Source organism: Fonsecaea monophora (genome assembly GCF_001642475.1).
Source record: "Fonsecaea monophora strain CBS 269.37 chromosome Unknown Scaff99, whole genome shotgun sequence".
Lineage (NCBI taxonomy): Eukaryota > Fungi > Ascomycota > Eurotiomycetes > Chaetothyriales > Herpotrichiellaceae > Fonsecaea > Fonsecaea monophora.
The window spans coordinates 69,218-85,675 of record NW_019174030.1 but is presented as its reverse complement, the minus strand read 5'-3'; the positions used below and the strand labels follow the sequence as shown (position 1 = coordinate 85,675).

Genomic DNA, 16,458 nt, shown 5'->3' with positions numbered 1-16,458 from the left:
ACGCATTGCTAGAAGATAAAGGACGGCATCAGGAGATCTCAAGTGCATAGATGCTAGAACAGTCAAGCAGACCAGTAGCGAATACTATATATCTATAAAGTCGACGCGCCATTCGTAGATGCGCCTGAAGGGTTCTATCTCTTCTTATCGGGAGGAAGTACATATGCAAGACTGCGCCCGGCCAATGAAGAGCCTGTCGGTTCGTGGTTTTGTGGTTATTGATTGTTCAAGGCGATAACCGAGAAATCTGGGCACTCGTTTGGGGAGGGGCGTTCCTCGGCGCCCCAGTCGCCTATGTAATAACAAGGCACGGGCACCCTACCTGGGCGTCCTCGACCCCTCAGCCCCTGTGGGGGGAAGCCCGCTAGACGCCTACTTTCCTACCTAGGTAGGCAATCACCAAAGAACAAGACTAGGGTGTGGTTCCAGCCACGTGCCAGGCAGCCAAGCTAGGTAAATCCCCGCGTATGCCTCCTTGTCGGTCCCATCCTCCCTCCTCCGACCCGCTTGAGTCTATTGTCCGCTCCTTCGGGCATCCAGTTCAATCAGTGTGAACTAGGCTAAAACGACCTGTTCAATTAGACGCATCGCAGCCAGCGTTTCCTCGTCTCGGTGGTGTTTGCCAGCGACTTCCAGTGCAATTGGCATTCCAGCGAACAATTCGGCATCATCTAAAACCGACGTTAGCTGACGACTTAACCAGATCCTCGCCGTCGACGACCCTTTCAAGAGACATACATTTCGCGAGTTCACGAGCCTCAAAGTCATTTCGGGGTTGCGCGTTAGGATCCTCGACGTCCAAGTGTGCATCTGACACCAATTTGGTTGGAAAGACTGCGGCGGGAAAATCGAGAATGTTGTACAACCCCGTGTAGAAGCCGTAGGTGAAGTCCTCGGTCAAGACGGCGACCTGGTTGACGGCAGGCGAGAGAATGACATCAATACCCAGCTGCTTCATCTTTGCATGATATTCCTCTCGGATGGTGTTACGCAGCTCGTGTAGCCGCCAAATCTCGTGGATATCCATCTCGCGTCCCAGTCCCATGGCTCGTTTGGTCAGCTTCAACCAGGGCTCTTGGGTTTCTGCCAGAAGACCTTTCTGAACGCTCGCGTTGTCGGAAAAACATAGCTCGTACTGGATACAAGTCAGTCAGCTACTCCAAGTGCAACATCCCATCTAAACAGCGTTCCGAAAAACTCACCAGCAGTGGCCGCAACTCGTCATGTCTATGCCCAATCCACGGCACCAGTCTGACTCCAGTAGCCTTGAGCTTTTCTTGAGCCATTTCCATTGCCCGCCGCAACGGAGGGCTGGGTCTCACAATCCTATTTTCGGTCAGCAGAGCACGACTGAATTTCCGCCCAAGATCTAGTGGTGCTTTCGTCACCATACCCATCGTCCACCATGACCCCGACAGAGAGGGTCTGTGGTGTAAGTGCCCTTTCAGGCCTCCACGGCAGTGGAACGAGGCTTGTCTCGACCTCGTACGGACTTTGATCCAGGACCGTCCTCATCATCAGTTCCAAATCATCGATATTGTTGGCCAATGGGCCGACCACACAGCGAACAGACTCCTGACCGCCCCCAGCAAGCATGATGCCCTGTGGTTGATTCCCAGCGTGAGCACACATTCCTTCGATGCAGGATGCAAATACCATTACTGCCACTGACCTTGTAAGGCAATCGACAAGACGTGGGACGAAAGCCATAGACGCCACAGAGAGCCGATGGGATCCTGATTGAACCGGCGATGTCGGTGCCCGTTCCAATGGCAGCGCATCGCAGCTTGATGGCGGCTCCCTCGCCTCCGGATGATCCACCACTGCTCATGAGGCGGTTGGATGGATTGACTGTCTTACCATAGATATTGTTGTTGGTGTCTCCGTGCTAACAATAGTCTCACACCTCTCAGCAACGCCTCTCCCTTGTCATCATGATAGAGCTGAGGGGGTGAAGGAGGTTTGTACCATTAATGTCTGGGGCTGGTTTGTTCGGAAGAGGATGACGGCACCGGCCTTCTTCATCAGAGCGACGATCAGCGCATCTTCGGCGGCGACATTCTTCACCCACGCCGTATATGAACTGTGACAAATACGACCTTCGAGCCCAATGTGTTCCTTTACATGGGAGAGGGTACAGTACATTAGTTTAGGACGGGAGGAGAAAAAGGGCCAACTTGACGACTCCCACAACGCACCTTGACAGAGATGGGCACACCGTGCAACGGACCCACAAGCTTGCCTGTGTCCTGAAAATATTTGTCGAGTTCCCTGGCTTTCTCGATGGCTTCAGTCGCTAGAAACTCGGTTGCGAAGTTGACCTGTTTGTGATGGATGAGAGCGGCCTCAGGTTAGCCTTTTCTCTCTCTTTCTCGTTCGACGCACAAGGGCGGGCGGCTTCATCGCCCTTCCTTACCAGCTGATGACCAATTACTGCCCGTTTGAGAAAGGCGACTGTCACCTCTTCGGCGGTGTACTTGCCCATCGCCATCGCCGCCGTCAGTTCGCCCGCTCCATTCTCCGTGATAGCGAGCTCTTTGGGAGAGAGAGCGCCACAGTCCGCGATGAACGTGGTCACATTCGACTTCTCCTCGGGCGAGGGTATTCTATCGTCAGCGAGAGCGTATCCGGCCGGGATAGATTTTGCGAGAATCTCTCTGCACTTTTGCGCCTCGGTTTCCCACGCTGCGGCCACCATCCTTGCTCTCTGCTTTCGTGCCGACGACAACGAGGTGTGCTTTCGTTGGTAACAGAGAGGCTTTGACCCTTTGAAATTCCTACATTTTTCAAGCAACTTACTGCAACACTTGATGCTCATCAAGAAAAATGAACGAATCACATAAAGAGGAAGTTGTTTATCCGGTTGCTATACCAAACCGCGCCACGATCTATTCGTTAGACCCCACCCACTTTTGCTTCGACCCGTATCAACCTTATCCCCTTATCCCCTTGTCTACTAGTTACCGGATCCCACTGGTGAATGTGCATGATGGTAGACACACAACGCGGATTTACATGTTTTCCGAAGTGCGAGGATGGTTGATACACGATGGCCCGCCTTACCCGCCTTGCCCGCCCTACCCGCCTTGCCCGCCCTAGACATGTGTATGCCACGGGAACCATGGCGAGTTTTCGCTCTCTGATAGAGATAGAGATAACCTTGAGTAATCAATCGTATTCTGTACTTGGTAAATCAAGCCGTCAAGCGGCGGAAACTCGTGGATACTGTGTGCTGGATGCTGTGCCGGAGTCTGATTTCATGGTGGGACCAACAACACTCCACAAGTCGGGAGGCTCTTGTAAAGAGCGTGTCAAGGCAAACGTCTTACTCGTATTCCGCCAAAAAAAGAAAAAACCCCAAAGCTGCATTACATATGCCCCCTTCCCCCTAAGTATCCACCTGCCCCGTTCTCCATCACCCTGCCTCGAGAGGGTTGCGACGGACTCTACAAGCCACCGTCTGCTCCCGTTCCGGCTCAGTGAAGAGCCCTATGGTCCTTATCCTGCTCAATGTAATATTGGTACTTGTCCTGACTTGCCTTGCGGAGACGGGGTCCGAACTTGATCATCGGCAGAGTCGTGAGAGCCTGCAGGGAGAACAGGACGGCGGCCAGGATGTACGCGTTTCGGTACCCCATGTCGCTGAGCCAGGGGCTCGTTCCGTAGCTGAAGGCAAAGTTGGTCGTGTTGCGGATCAGCATGACGGTGACGATGGCCTCGGAGCCAATCTCCTTGTACGAGTCGATGCAGTACGTGATGGCGAGGCTGGCGCCGACCGAGATGCTGAAGCCGAGGAGGAAGGTGGCAAAGACCAGTCCGAACCAGTGCACCTCGTACGCGGCGCCCAGGCCCCAGAGCAGACAGCAGCCGGGACTGGTGACGACGCAGATGAGCAGTAGCCACAACCGGTCTTCAGCCAGCCAGATGCCGGATCGACGGCGCACGATGCGCAGCACGGCCCAAGACTCGAAGGGTCCGCAGTACAACATGGCGACGAGACCAGCCACGAGCGGTGCCAGGTATGTGATCCCGATAGAACCCCTGTGATTATGTTCCCCGTCAGCTTTTGCTCGATTCCTTTGTTGCAGGCACGATTTTCCATGGAGCGAAATGAACAGAGATGACTGGAGGAAGCAGGACTTACGCTGAAAAGTTATATGGTTCTCCGCTGAACACCAGCGAAACAGTGGCCTGGAAGAAGGTATACAGACATAAAAAGGAGCCATACGTGAAGCCGGACCAGCAGACGATGGGGAAACGGAACAGCTTCAGGGGGCGAAGGACCATCAACTGCCACGAGACCTTCTCGGGCTTCCGGAACAGCTTGAGTCGACTCCAGAAGGGCTTGGGCGCTCGAGATTCGCCCGACGAAGTACTTGCCGCTGTGGTCGAGATCTGGACGCCCACCTCTTTGCTCGCGGCCTCGGGATCCTCAGCCAGACCCGTGCTGATTGTCGGCGCCACACTCTCCTGCGGCGCAGGACGTACGTAGTTGGACTCTTCTAGGAAAAAGAAGCAGAACACAATCGAAAGTCCCATGAAGATGACACACCAATACTGGACAGCAAGACGGTTCATTAGTCGACCCGATCCCACCGTTTCAACTTCGTCGTGCATCCAAGTAACTTACCGGGACCCATTCCCATCCCTGTCCGTCAAAGATGAAGCCGGCCAAGAAGGACGCGACTTTGGATCCGATAAAGACCATGGAGGCGTAAATGCCCATGTGTTTTGCCCGCTCGTGCACAAAGAAGACGTCGGCAATCGAAATCTCAATCAAGGTTTCCACTGGAGCTCCCACGAAGCCCTCGAGGATTTTGCTGGCGATCCATTCCGGCCCAGAACTGATGTGTGGGAGCCAGAGCATAATACCCTATCGGAGCAGTGAGTTTCCCTGACACGACTAAGTAGGCGTGGGACGACACTTACAAGCGTGGTAATGAGACTGAGTAGGTACATAGGTCGCTTGCCATACTTCTGTGCCATGGGAATCCTAGAGTTGTCCGATTAGTTTCCACAAGCACCTCTGTGGGTTCAAGGCATACTGACCAGATCAGATTTCCCCAGCCCATGAGGAGGAAGAGGTAGCCCTGCGCCGAGACAATTGCTGGGGAAAGGGTGGTTTGTTAGTCTCGCCCTCGGGCTATGGACCATCGCAGGGTAGATCTTACAAGACACGGGGATGCCCCTGCTTTTGCTGATGGGACCGATGATGGAGTAGTGAACACCCGACGCGTACGAAATCATAAAGGTGTACATGTTCACACAGATGACTTGGGCCAGTTTCCTCCATCTCGACCAGTTGAGAGGGTCGTCAGGGTCGTCGGTCGGTGCAGGGTGCAAGACCACATCAGACTTGTTGCCTTTGGCATGTCTCACGTCGAGGCGGTGGTCGATGTCCACCAGCACCAACGTCCCCGGAACGGTATCGTCGAACTGCGAATCAGTGAAGAAGCCCATGGTCGCGGTGAACTAGGCGTTATGCGCCCGAGGCAAGTCCACAGAGAAGATGATACTGAAGCATTGTCGAGGACCTTGGATCTCGTGGAGGGGGCGGGGACAAGATGTAGTTCAGAGAACATTTCGCATAATACAACCAAGACCTCACGACCAGAAAAGTGCAGATAAGGATGGGATCCACAAAACGGCACATTGAATCCATTGCGGGAAGAGGAAAGGGACGAACCAGGAAGATGAGATCCGAGTCTCCATTGAGTTTGTGGCCGAGTGGGTCGTAGCCTCATGGCGATGGTTTGATATCGGATTTCACATTTCCCTTGATACACCGTATACAATCTCGTGGCCCGGATCATTGATACGGCCCGGAAGATGATTGCTGATCAAGATCCTGAAAACCTCGCCAGAAAAGTACCATGTGGTGGGCAGGAGAGGTCGAGTCCGAGAAGATACAAAGGACTCTTATCAAGACTGGACATCGGATTTGATGATATGAGCCGTGTGTGTGTGTGTGCGTTCGATATCGTTGTCGCCTGCACCTGACTTACTGCCCGCCTCAACATGATGCCATTCGTGATTGTGGCCTTTTTGATCGTGCTATATGCACTTTACAGGGTAAAACGAGCAATTATCTAACCCTTGGCGCGTTGTCCTAATGGTTCTAACCATTTGCAGTACTCGATATGGACCACGATTCCTCGTATTGAAGGCATCCCAGAGATCCCCGGTGCGCTTCCTTTTATTGGTCACCTGCACTATTTTGGAGCCAGCTCGGGCAAGGCCGACGCGACTGTATGGACGGAATGGAGTCAGAAGTACGGATATGATCTGTATCAGGCCAAGTTTGGTCAGACGCGGTTCCTCGTGGTAAACTCGATCCGAACTGTCAAGGACCTGTGGTTGGGTGAGAACCTGTCCATCATCGAAAAGCGAGAACCATTCACTTTTAAAAAATATATTGGTGAGCGAACCGAGAAGTACCTGCCACCGCTCTCTCTTACTTAAGCCCCTAACATCAAGATCAGGTCTGGACTTTGCGTCCATGGCTTGGACAGACGCGTGCAAGCGCCAGAGGAATGCAGCAGTCAAGGCAATGTCCAAGAGCAACTGGATCAAGTTTATTCCCGCCGTGGAAAGGGCGAGCGAAGAGATGATTCTCGCCATCCTCCACGATGGCGAGCGAGGACAGAAACCCCTCAATCCGTTGCCTTACATGGCCGGAGTCGCCAACAATCTCAGCTGGCTAATTGCATACGGTAAAAGTGTGGCCGACATGGGCGGAAGTTCATTCTTTCGAGGTTTCTTCGACGCATCACAGCAAGTCACATCGTGAGTGACACCTTTGTCCGCAACCCAAGAAGAAAGCTAAATATCACATTCAATAGAATCCGGTGGTCGACTCACCAGTGGACGGACTGGGTCCCGCTTCGTCGTCTTTTCCCCAGTGTCCATATCACTCGAGCCATCCAGGCAAAGGAGAAGCGAAAATACTATCTTGACAAATTATACGATGCCATGGTCCAGGATATTGAACAGGGCCAAGACGTCCACTGTATTGGAGCAGATGTCACCTTGGATGAGAAGTCCCAATTGACCAAAGGTACGACCATTTTGCTTCCGCCTGCCCTTTCGCATCCTCGCGTCGGGGTTTCTCCAGCCCTGCTACTGGCTGACACATGGCTCTCTTTCTCACACACAGAGGACGTTCAAAGTGTTTGCGAAGGCATGATGCAAGGCGGCAGCGAGACCATCGGAGCCACTCTTTCGTGTGGACTTGGTGCTCTTGCAACGGCCGAGGGACAGAAGATCCAGAAAGAGGCATACGATGCCATCCTTGCCGAGTATGGCTCAGCCAAGGCGGCGTGGGATGCGGCATTTCGCGAAGAAAAGGTCGAATACGTGGTTGCCCTGTACAAAGAGATGATGCGCCAATATGTCGTGGTGCCACAAGGAGCCGGTAGAATGACAGCCAAAGATCTACCCTTCCGTGGTACCGTGCTGCCCAAGGGTATCCTCATCTTTATGAACCTCGAAGGGGCGAATCATGGTAAGCCCTATTATTTCACAGCGTCGGTTCTCTCGCCGCTCTTTCACAGCTTCGGCCACTAACTCATGTCCGTGTTCAGATAAAGAATGGTACGGCGAAGATGCAGGGGAGTTCAACCCTAAGCGTTGGCTGACACGGGAGAATTTGATCAATGACAAGGGCAACACTCCTCATCTCGGCTATGGAGCAGGGGCAAGGTAAGCCTTTGATCCATCCGTTCCAACGTCGACATTCGGCTAATCAGTTTGTTGTAGAATGTGTCCTGCGTGGGCCATCTCGAATCGAATTTTATATGGTCTGTTGGTGCGAATCATCATCAATTTTCAGATCACCCACACGCCAACAGCACCACCAAATACTCATCCGACCCAATTCAACGTAACACCTAGATCCTCGGTCGCTCGGCCGGGTCCTTGGGGGGCGATCTTTACCTCCAGGTCGAAAGGGTCGAGCCTCGCCACGCACGAGACCAATGACATGCTCGAAATGGTAGAATAAATCGCATAAAGGAAGTGGCGGAGAAGGTTGTACCGATGTCGAGCAAAGCGCATTCAAGACAGCATACCTTGCTCAATACTTCCGTCAGACGATGGTGATCAAGGCAACGTGGTTTGACGTCCAAATAATTCTAGCCAAGTGGATCTACCAAAGTAAGAAAATCTAGGTCAGACTTGTCTATTTATTCCGAATTGAGTACAGACGGAATCTTATATTATCTAGGGCACTGTGCAACCTCGTACCATTTAGCCTGTCAGATTGAATAGGCTGTTTTAGCTTTGCTTAGGTAGCGTAGGTATTGCGCAATTGCCTTGATTGGGTGTGGTTGACAGACGATTGGCCTGATCGACAGCACACGATGAAGTAAACCCGTGAGCTATGATGTTGCCTCAATTGACCCGATCAAGGTATCATCAATGCGTCGCGTCAGCGAAACCGCAGTTGGAAGATCGTCGCAGGCATGCCAGGGTACAAGGTTGCATTCGCACGTTGCCTGTCGACTCACACAGGTCTGCTACATCACGCCGGTGGTGGGCTGCTTGGAAGGCCATTTGCTGCAGGTACTCGAGGACTAGAACGGGTGTGCTCTGTTCATGCCCAGCCCCCACCCGCGCGCTATGTGAGTGAGCCAGGTATAACCAGGTGTTGTGTGGTTAGCGTACTCGAAAATTGCTCCAAGAAACCAGGTCTGCGTGTGCGGAGAAGGCCAAAAGATAAGGTCCCTGGCACCGATGTCTTTTCACGGCCCCGGGGCGAGGTTGAAAGATGGTTGTTCACGGTTGTCGCGGAACTTGAGTCCCGGTGGATCGCCCAAGCGCCGCCAGGCCTGCGAGGCCTATGCACCCGTATTTCCGCGCTTCTGCTTCGCGCCGATTTGGCTGGGCATGGCTGACCTCGACCACTGATCTTTGTTGCCGCCCAGCCGTGGCTTGCAGGCTCCTCACCTGAAAAATGCAGCTTAGGCTTTGCGAGGTGCATGTGCGAAGGTGCTTCCGGTCCTCCACTTCAGCCGCTATTGAAGAGGCTTCTGCTGCGGCGTCGGTGAAATGTGTCAAAGCTCAGCTGCTCCGTAATGTCGTAATCCCCAAGTGGATGGAGTCTTATACTCTATTAACACCGGAGTCCTGACTCTTGATCACGATAATCGGCGAACGCGGCAGTAAGAGTGGAGCTGGAAAGCTGGTCACAGCGCCACTAGAACAAACATCTTATCGTACGTACTAGGAGTAAGTCAGCAAACCCTGGTTCACTGAGTATGAATTCCTTCCGGATGGTCACCAGGGTATGACACTCTGCAAACGTGAAGGAGAAGGGCGGAATGCTGAAAGAACTTGTTTGCTCCAAGTGTGCTATTTGGCAATGCCACACCACAAAAATAACGATGCAAGCGTCAAGTAAATTGTATCTCCTCCTTGCTACCGAGCCCCACGATAGTTCGTTTCGTGGGATTACGAGGGAAGATTGTCCGGGGTCTCAGATTGGTAACTTCTCCTTCCGTCTTTTGACAGAGGTATGAAATCCGGGCTTTGGGCCATGATCGTTTGACCCACAAGACGAGGAGAAGCTAAAGCAACTCCGCATGGGCTGCATTCAGTGACATTCGAGACCAGCTTCAAAAGACCTTGTCCTTGTAGCTGTTGTGTTGTGTTTGAGGGCGTGACACGGCAAGCTTCTTTTCTATGATCCTCCACTGGCACGTTGATGGGGCTGCCTGGGCACGCTACAGAGAGTTCGTGTCGGTGGAGGAACAAAGGACCCCGTAGCTCGTTAGCTTTGCATACATGCGGTACAGTACTTTTCCGTGGGGAACACGTAGGTAGGAACCGAAAAGGAGAGGAGGAGAATCCCCAGTTCTGGATGTTGGGCGCAGGCAAATCCTAAGCTGCTGGCATGGCGGGATCTGGGATCTGGGCCTCTTTTTTTGTGCACCAGTGTGGTTGAGGCAGCGTTCTGTCGGACGGGAACACCACCAGTAGAATTGTGGAAGGCAAAGAAGGGACCCTGGTAAGTACGAACGAGACAAGACGAGCTCAGAGGAGGTTGACAGGGAAGACAGAGCACGCAGAAGCCACCAGTGCAAGTCGCTGGGGACCAAAAAGTCAAGGTCGATCACTAGCGCCAAGGCCGACGGGCCACTCAGACGTCGTGTCTTCGCCTTTTCCCTCCCATCACACCTGCGCCCATCGCAGCCATCCGCATCCAATTCGACCTACTTTTCCCCTTCAACAGCTGCATCCATCTTGCTCCTCCTGCGTCGTAGCTTGCATTAACTACGTCCGAGCCTTTCCCATAACTGACCCTCCTTTACCCTCCCCGTCGCCCGTGGGCGCTCACCAAGCCGCACCTGTCCCTCTGCCATCAGGCCCCAGAACGCTGCCTTGCCGGCTTACTCGATCGACTGCCACTCTGCTACTTGGTTGTCCCCATTGGGCACTGCGATTCCGAACGGACCCTGTCTTGACGCCTCTGACACAAGCCCATTGGGTCCATTGTGTACGTGTTCTGGTTGGTCCAATACCCCTGCCTCTCAATGGGGAACGAGAAGGAGGAGGGAGGGAAGCACTTTGAGTGCTACCCGTAGTCGTCCTGGTCGGTGGTTGCCACCATTGAATCGAGAGAGTCCTTGAGCAATACACAATGTGATGGGAGAGGAAGCGCATGAGAGAAACAAAGTATGGTGGATAAAAGTGCTGACTGAATCGGTGGTGTGGCCGTAGGGTTCCCATTACAGCATCACGTCGCAAAACAAGGCAACAATCCAACAGGACTACCCCTTCTCCTCGCCCAAATCGTCGCCCAATTGCAATCACCTCCTGATCACAGCGTTAAGCACGGCAACAAGTCGCAGACTCCACTCTCTCGTTGTCCTCGTTTGCCCCGCCCGCCCCGACTGGCCATCGCTGCCTTGATCCAAGTTTGTTCTGTCAAGAGAAAATTTTATCCGGCCAGACGAGCAACCTCGAACTCGTACCGCAGGAGATTCGGTCTAAAGGCGCGCCGCTTGAGGCTCTGTCAGATTTGCTGTGCATTGTGTTGCGCCGTGTCAAAGGAAATCCTGTCTCTTGTCCCCCCCTCCTCCTCTCTCCGACCATTCTGAGGCCCTGAGAAAGCCGCTCCACCCAGGACGAATCGAGCTCTCTGCGTTTTGCGTACAGCTCCAGACAGCCCTTGTACTACTCGGGAAACCTTGTTAGCTGCGCTCTCTCCTACCCCCTCCCTTCCTGCATTTTCGTGCATGCGATCCTGATCTCGTAGAAGTCAACAGTCAAAACTCGCCGTACGAGCTCTCGGCAATCGATTATCATGGGTCTGTCCCCTCCCTCCCTCTCTCTTTTCCTTCTCGTTTTCGGTGGCCCAAGCTAGCCATTCCGGCACTGGTCTCTCCGATCATCACCCTGTCCTCCCGTCCATGTGCTTGTCCTATCGACATTGCACCAACTCTGTCCCTGCCCAACCTCATCTTCACCGTCTCTTTTCTCTTTCTTCCTCTCCCCATCCCCGAGTGTCTGTTGGCTAACGTGGTGAGTTTTAGTAAGTGAACCGATTTTCTTGTCCCCGCGCACAAGTCGAGGTTGCGACGAGCAGGATTGGAGGTGAAGTTGATTCCGGCTTCACCACGACCATTCCCAATCAGCCTGGGTCCACTTCTGCCTTATGAACTTTGTGGCAGACACACGAATCAAACGGAACAGATTCACTGTCACTTCTGTTTGAGACAACAATAGCGTGACTTGACCTTCACTTGCACGTGTCACTCGGCCTAGGACTCACCTGCACGATTCTTTAAATTCGACCTCTCTCCGCTCCTATACTATGATCACTATTGCTCCCCAATATTCTGACCGTTTTCAGAGGGACCGATCAGATCGTTCTCGTTCTCCCCGTCGCCGATCGCGCAGTCCACGGCGCACACGCCGTTCCTACTCCCCTCGAAGCCGCTCTCGCAGTCGAGGCGACGACTACCGCCGAAGTGAGCGCCGTTCAAGAAGTCCCATGAGCGGTGCACCCAACCCAGCCGGAGGATACTCAGGAGGGTCAGGCTACGCCGGTGGAGGTCGACAACCCTCTAGGACGTTCGAAGACCGAGCGGCGGCAAAAGAACAAATGATGCAATCAGTACGCGAGTCTTCTCAACAAGACCGTCGTGTCTATGTGGGCAATTTGGCTTACGACGTCAAATGGCACCATCTCAAAGATTTCATGAGACAAGGTGAGTTCCAGAGTCTTTTGTGAGATTCACAGCTTTTTACTGACGGCCGAAATTAGCTGGAGAAGTTCTCTTTGCTGATGTCTTAACTCTTCCGAATGGAATGTCGAAGGTGGGCGCCATTGTGTGATGCGGCTGGTTCTACTGGTCTTCCTTTTTGGTTATTTTTGTTGGACGTTGGATTGACGGGTTGGACCTGGTCCACGGGTTAATGTAGGGATGCGGGTAAGTGCTTGCTTCTTTTGCCCTTTTTGTATGCTCTGGACCTCTTTTCTGACTGAATTTAGGATTGTGGAATACGCAAATAGGGAACAAGCCCAACAGGCTATCCAAACACTCAGCAACCAAAGCCTCATGGGCCGTCTCGTTTACGTTCGAGAGGTGCGCAACCATTCCATCGACGCGAAAAAAGGCTCGCATCTCCCAATCTTGCTGACTGCGTTCATTTTTCGAATAGGATCGCGAAACCGAGCCCCGTTTCACCGGCCCTTCCGCTCGCGGCGGCTTTGAAGGCGGGCGAGGTGGCTTCGGATATGGCGGTGGTCCTTATGGTGGTGGTATGGCCGCTGGTGGTGGCGGAGGTGGTGGCGGCGGCGGCGGCGGCCGACAGCTCTACATCTCCAATGTCTGTTTACTCTTTTCCTTTTGGTGTCTGCTCTTGGAACGATCTATTGACATGGACTCCCTAGCTCCCATTCAACGTTGGTTGGCAAGATCTGAAAGATCTCTTTCGCCAGGCTGGTAAGTGGCGCCTGTTCGTCGACAAATTGACATTATATCTTACATATTGCAGCTCAGGAAGGAACGGTCATTCGGGCCGATGTGCACCTGGACCCAAGTGGTCGTCCTAAGGGGACCGGAATCGTCGCCTTCGAATCGCCTAACGACGCTCGTAACGCAATTCAACAATTCAACGGTTATGACTGGCATGGTCGCGCCCTCGAGGTCCGGGAGGATCGCTACGCGGGTAGTGGTGGACCTGGCATGGGATATGGCGGACGAGGAGGGTTCGGTGGCGGATTCCCCATGCGTGGTGGCTACGGCGGTGGCAGAGGAGGGTTCGGTGGCCGTGGAGGCTATGGTGGTGGCGGCTATTCCCGAGGAGGGTATGGAGGTGGGTATGGAGGAGGAGGAGGCGGTGGCAGCGGCGGCGGCAGTGGTGGTTATGGTGGTGGTGGCGCGGCTCAAGAACCAGCAGCACCCAACCCATTCACCGACTTTGCGACCTCTGGCGGCGAGAGAAGCCAGACGATCTACGTGCGAAACGTGAGTTGCTTCCTGATTCCAGCTGGAGAAAATTGACAAGCTCACCGCGGCGCAGCTTCCTTGGTCTACGAGCAACGAAGATTTGGTCGAATTGTTCACCACTATTGGCAAAGTTGAACGTGCAGAGATCCAATATGAACCGAGTGGACGATCTCGAGGAACTGGTGTGGTCGAGTTCGACAGTGCCGACAACGCTGAGACGGCCATCTGTGTGTTCACTCCCTCTCTCATCCATGATATGCGCTAAAGTTGGCAGCGAAATTCACCGGCTACATGTACGGTGGTCGACCTCTTGGACTGAGCTACGTCAAATACACCAATACCAACGGCAGCGAAGCGATGGAGGGTCAAGAGGCGACGGGCGGCATGACTCAAGATCAAATGATGTGACGGGCAGGCTCATGACGACGTGCTTCGAAACTTCTTCGATGGATAAGTGTCTGTCTATTCGACATGCGAATTCGACGTCGCCCCGGAGGTCATATCCCTCGATCGCCCAGGCCATTCTCCAGACTGTACTTTTACAAGATATTGCTTCGACAACTCAACACACGAGACACCACCACGGCTACCTCGAGGCTTTTCCGCAAAGTCCTCGACGCCGGCCATTTTCCTTTTCTGACTTATCAAAAAAAGTTGTGATTTTCATTTTGCAGTTCAGGGTCATCATCTAGGAGACCAGGGAAGAGATTGAATGGGAAGCTGAGGCTTGACTGTGGCCATGCGGAACATGGAGAGACTTTCAGATTGGGACTATTACTCTCTTCTTCACAGAAAGACGTGGCAGATGGAGCGGGCTAGATAGGTGAATACTCATGAGAGGACTGGGACTGGAACACGAGAACCCTGGGCAGGAAAGATTTGAGTCACAAAACAACACAAACAATGCAATGCGTACGGATAGCTGGGACAACAGGCAGTGTGTATCTGGTGTGGATTGTAGAGATCCGTTGATGGTATGGTGGCGATGGTTATTCTTCTCTCCGGGCCACATCGCGGTAGGATATCGATCACCATGACCGACAGGCACAGACGACCCCGATTGCAAATGGACCCTCACGCCCCAGTACGACTCGGTCAATCACGGCGCCATGGCTCTACTCTATCCCGGCAGCGAACGATGACTGTACAGGACTTTGATACTTGTGAGCATGTGTCAGGCGGACGGACCCCGTGGACAGCTTCCCTTTCCCCCTGTCGCGTCGCCTAGAATTGCACATGAAGGAGGCGGTCTGTCCCAACCCTTTGTCGCCACAGCCTGACGCCCGATTTCTATGGTCGATTGGAGCAAAAGGTTGCGTTTCCTTGGGAGAAGGTAAGCTTCCCTATTGATGGACCAAGGTTGGTTATGGGGGTATGTGGCATTGCTATGCTTCCAATCCGCACTTTGGAACCAGGTGGGAATAGATGGCCAGGTGAGTTGGTCTCGTCCACTTTGTTTTTTGTTTTGTTTTTTTACTTTTTGTTTTTCACACGCTATTTCAGATGGATGCTGGCCATCACCCCAAGAGTAGCCACTGGCGGGTCTTGATCACATCTATTCATTGCTCAATGAGCCAGAAATCGACCGCTAGTGTTCCATCTCCCCTCGGGCTTTTGTTCCCTTGCAAGAAGATGTATTCTCAACTTCTGGATCCCGGGGAAAGCATAGCAAAGTATAACAACGAAGTCTAGACCTTGCATTTTCGACGCCATTGGATAGGGGGTGTATTGGCGTCCTGCACTCTATGGCTTCCATCCATCCATTCCTTGGTCGGCATGAGCCTCAAGGAGGGACCCCCCCAGAGACGAGGAGGAGGAGAGGTGTGTGTGGGTATCTTCTACCTACTCAATCGTACTTGTCCCGGCCCTTTTCCCAGAACGTGAAAACACGCCCTCGAACGCCCCCCAAGATGCACCCTTGTCTTCAGTTACCGGAGGCACCAGAGAGGGGGAGTCAGTTTAGTCATGGCGCAAAGCAACCAACCTGGGCTTGCCTGCCTGGTATTGCCTGGCCTGGCCACATCTACCGGCTAAAAGAGAAGGAGATGGTGGGCAGGCCGGCCAGCCAACCACTAGCCAAGAAGGACATGGGATGTGATTTTCGATCGTGATCTACGAGGGGGAGGGGAAGGTTGTGATCGAGCGTTGTCTGAGTGGAAGTGATTGGAATCGTGGATCGTGATTTTGACTCGCGGACACCCCCCCCCCTCCCCCTCGGGGGGCACGAGTCCCATGGTAAGAAGAAGAAGCAAACATTTGAACAGAGTAGAATCGGCGAGCGACCATCTACCCACCCAAGTGGCGGATTTTGAGTTCCTAGTCGGCCACAGTCCCCAGTCCCCGTCGTGATTGTAATTCAGAGTTTACTTGGCAGTCAGTCACAGACTTGTGTGCTTGTGTGCTTGTATATCACATCCATCCCTACGAAAGGTTGATAGGTCGATTTGTTGAGGTTGAGGTTGAGGTTGCGACTTAACTCGTACAAGGTAAGTGTTTTGATATTAGGTCAAAGTTAGCACAAAGTCAAGTTTTTCTTTCCAGAGTTTCTTTTTAATTTTTTCTTGTCGCTTTTCCTTTTACCTAGGTAGGCTGGTAGGTTACCTAGGGTATTCAGGTGCTGTTCGTGTTAGTTCTTCGTGCCTGTGCCTGTGCCTGTGTTTGTGTTTGTGTTTGGTCCTTGAGAACATCTGGTCGCGATCTACAAAAGAGTACCTGCTGTGTGTACCCATCTGCCCATCTACCCCGTGCCTGGATATCCATCTTTCTCGACCCGAGCCCGTGTGCAATGTCCGATGTCCGTTGTCCGGTGCCTGATGGATACTATGCTTTGTGATCGGGAGCGGAAGGGGAAGTGGAAAGGGAAAGGGAGAAGGGGATTCTTGAAAAAGGTAAAAAATGTACTTTGGACTTGGACTTGGGACTCGCTCTGAGTTGAGTCGCTGCTCAGTCGCTCTCAGTCACTCGTGGGCCTGCCCCATCCATCCAGCAATACGACCCGATT

General features: G+C 53.1%; 4 protein-coding genes across 4 annotated transcripts; 2 read left to right on the top strand and 2 right to left on the bottom strand.

Annotated features, from left to right (window-relative positions):
* Window positions 1-555: 555 nt before the first annotated feature.
* On the bottom strand, window positions 556-2,698 carry AYO21_09680 (hypothetical protein; the record flags this gene model as incomplete). Its single annotated transcript, XM_022659609.1, has 8 exons — window positions 556-671; window positions 739-1,135; window positions 1,203-1,326; window positions 1,394-1,602; window positions 1,673-1,888; window positions 1,969-2,118; window positions 2,199-2,321; window positions 2,417-2,698. 8 exons carry the CDS (start codon window positions 2,696-2,698, stop codon window positions 556-558), a joined length of 1,617 nt encoding a protein of 538 aa, XP_022508092.1.
* A 778-nt stretch (window positions 2,699-3,476) lies between these two features.
* Window positions 3,477-5,460, bottom strand: AYO21_09679 (hypothetical protein; the record flags this gene model as incomplete). The annotated part of the gene is made up of 6 exons (XM_022659608.1): window positions 3,477-4,041; window positions 4,145-4,557; window positions 4,631-4,873; window positions 4,930-4,993; window positions 5,050-5,107; window positions 5,172-5,460. 6 exons carry the CDS (start codon window positions 5,458-5,460, stop codon window positions 3,477-3,479), a joined length of 1,632 nt encoding a protein of 543 aa, XP_022508091.1.
* Window positions 5,461-6,018: 558 nt separating this feature from the next.
* AYO21_09678 (hypothetical protein) lies at window positions 6,019-8,002 on the top strand (the record flags this gene model as incomplete). The annotated part of the gene is made up of 7 exons (XM_022659607.1): window positions 6,019-6,072; window positions 6,133-6,418; window positions 6,483-6,786; window positions 6,843-7,057; window positions 7,157-7,504; window positions 7,584-7,701; window positions 7,759-8,002. The coding sequence occupies 7 exons, from the start codon at window positions 6,019-6,021 to the stop codon at window positions 8,000-8,002; spliced, it is 1,569 nt and encodes a 522-aa protein (XP_022508090.1).
* Window positions 8,003-11,995: 3,993 nt separating this feature from the next.
* Window positions 11,996-13,865, top strand: AYO21_09677 (hypothetical protein; the record flags this gene model as incomplete). Its single annotated transcript, XM_022659606.1, has 9 exons — window positions 11,996-12,212; window positions 12,269-12,321; window positions 12,427-12,434; window positions 12,497-12,590; window positions 12,667-12,834; window positions 12,899-12,950; window positions 13,003-13,475; window positions 13,531-13,684; window positions 13,732-13,865. The coding sequence occupies 9 exons, from the start codon at window positions 11,996-11,998 to the stop codon at window positions 13,863-13,865; spliced, it is 1,353 nt and encodes a 450-aa protein (XP_022508089.1).
* Between the last annotated feature and the right edge of the window lie 2,593 nt (window positions 13,866-16,458).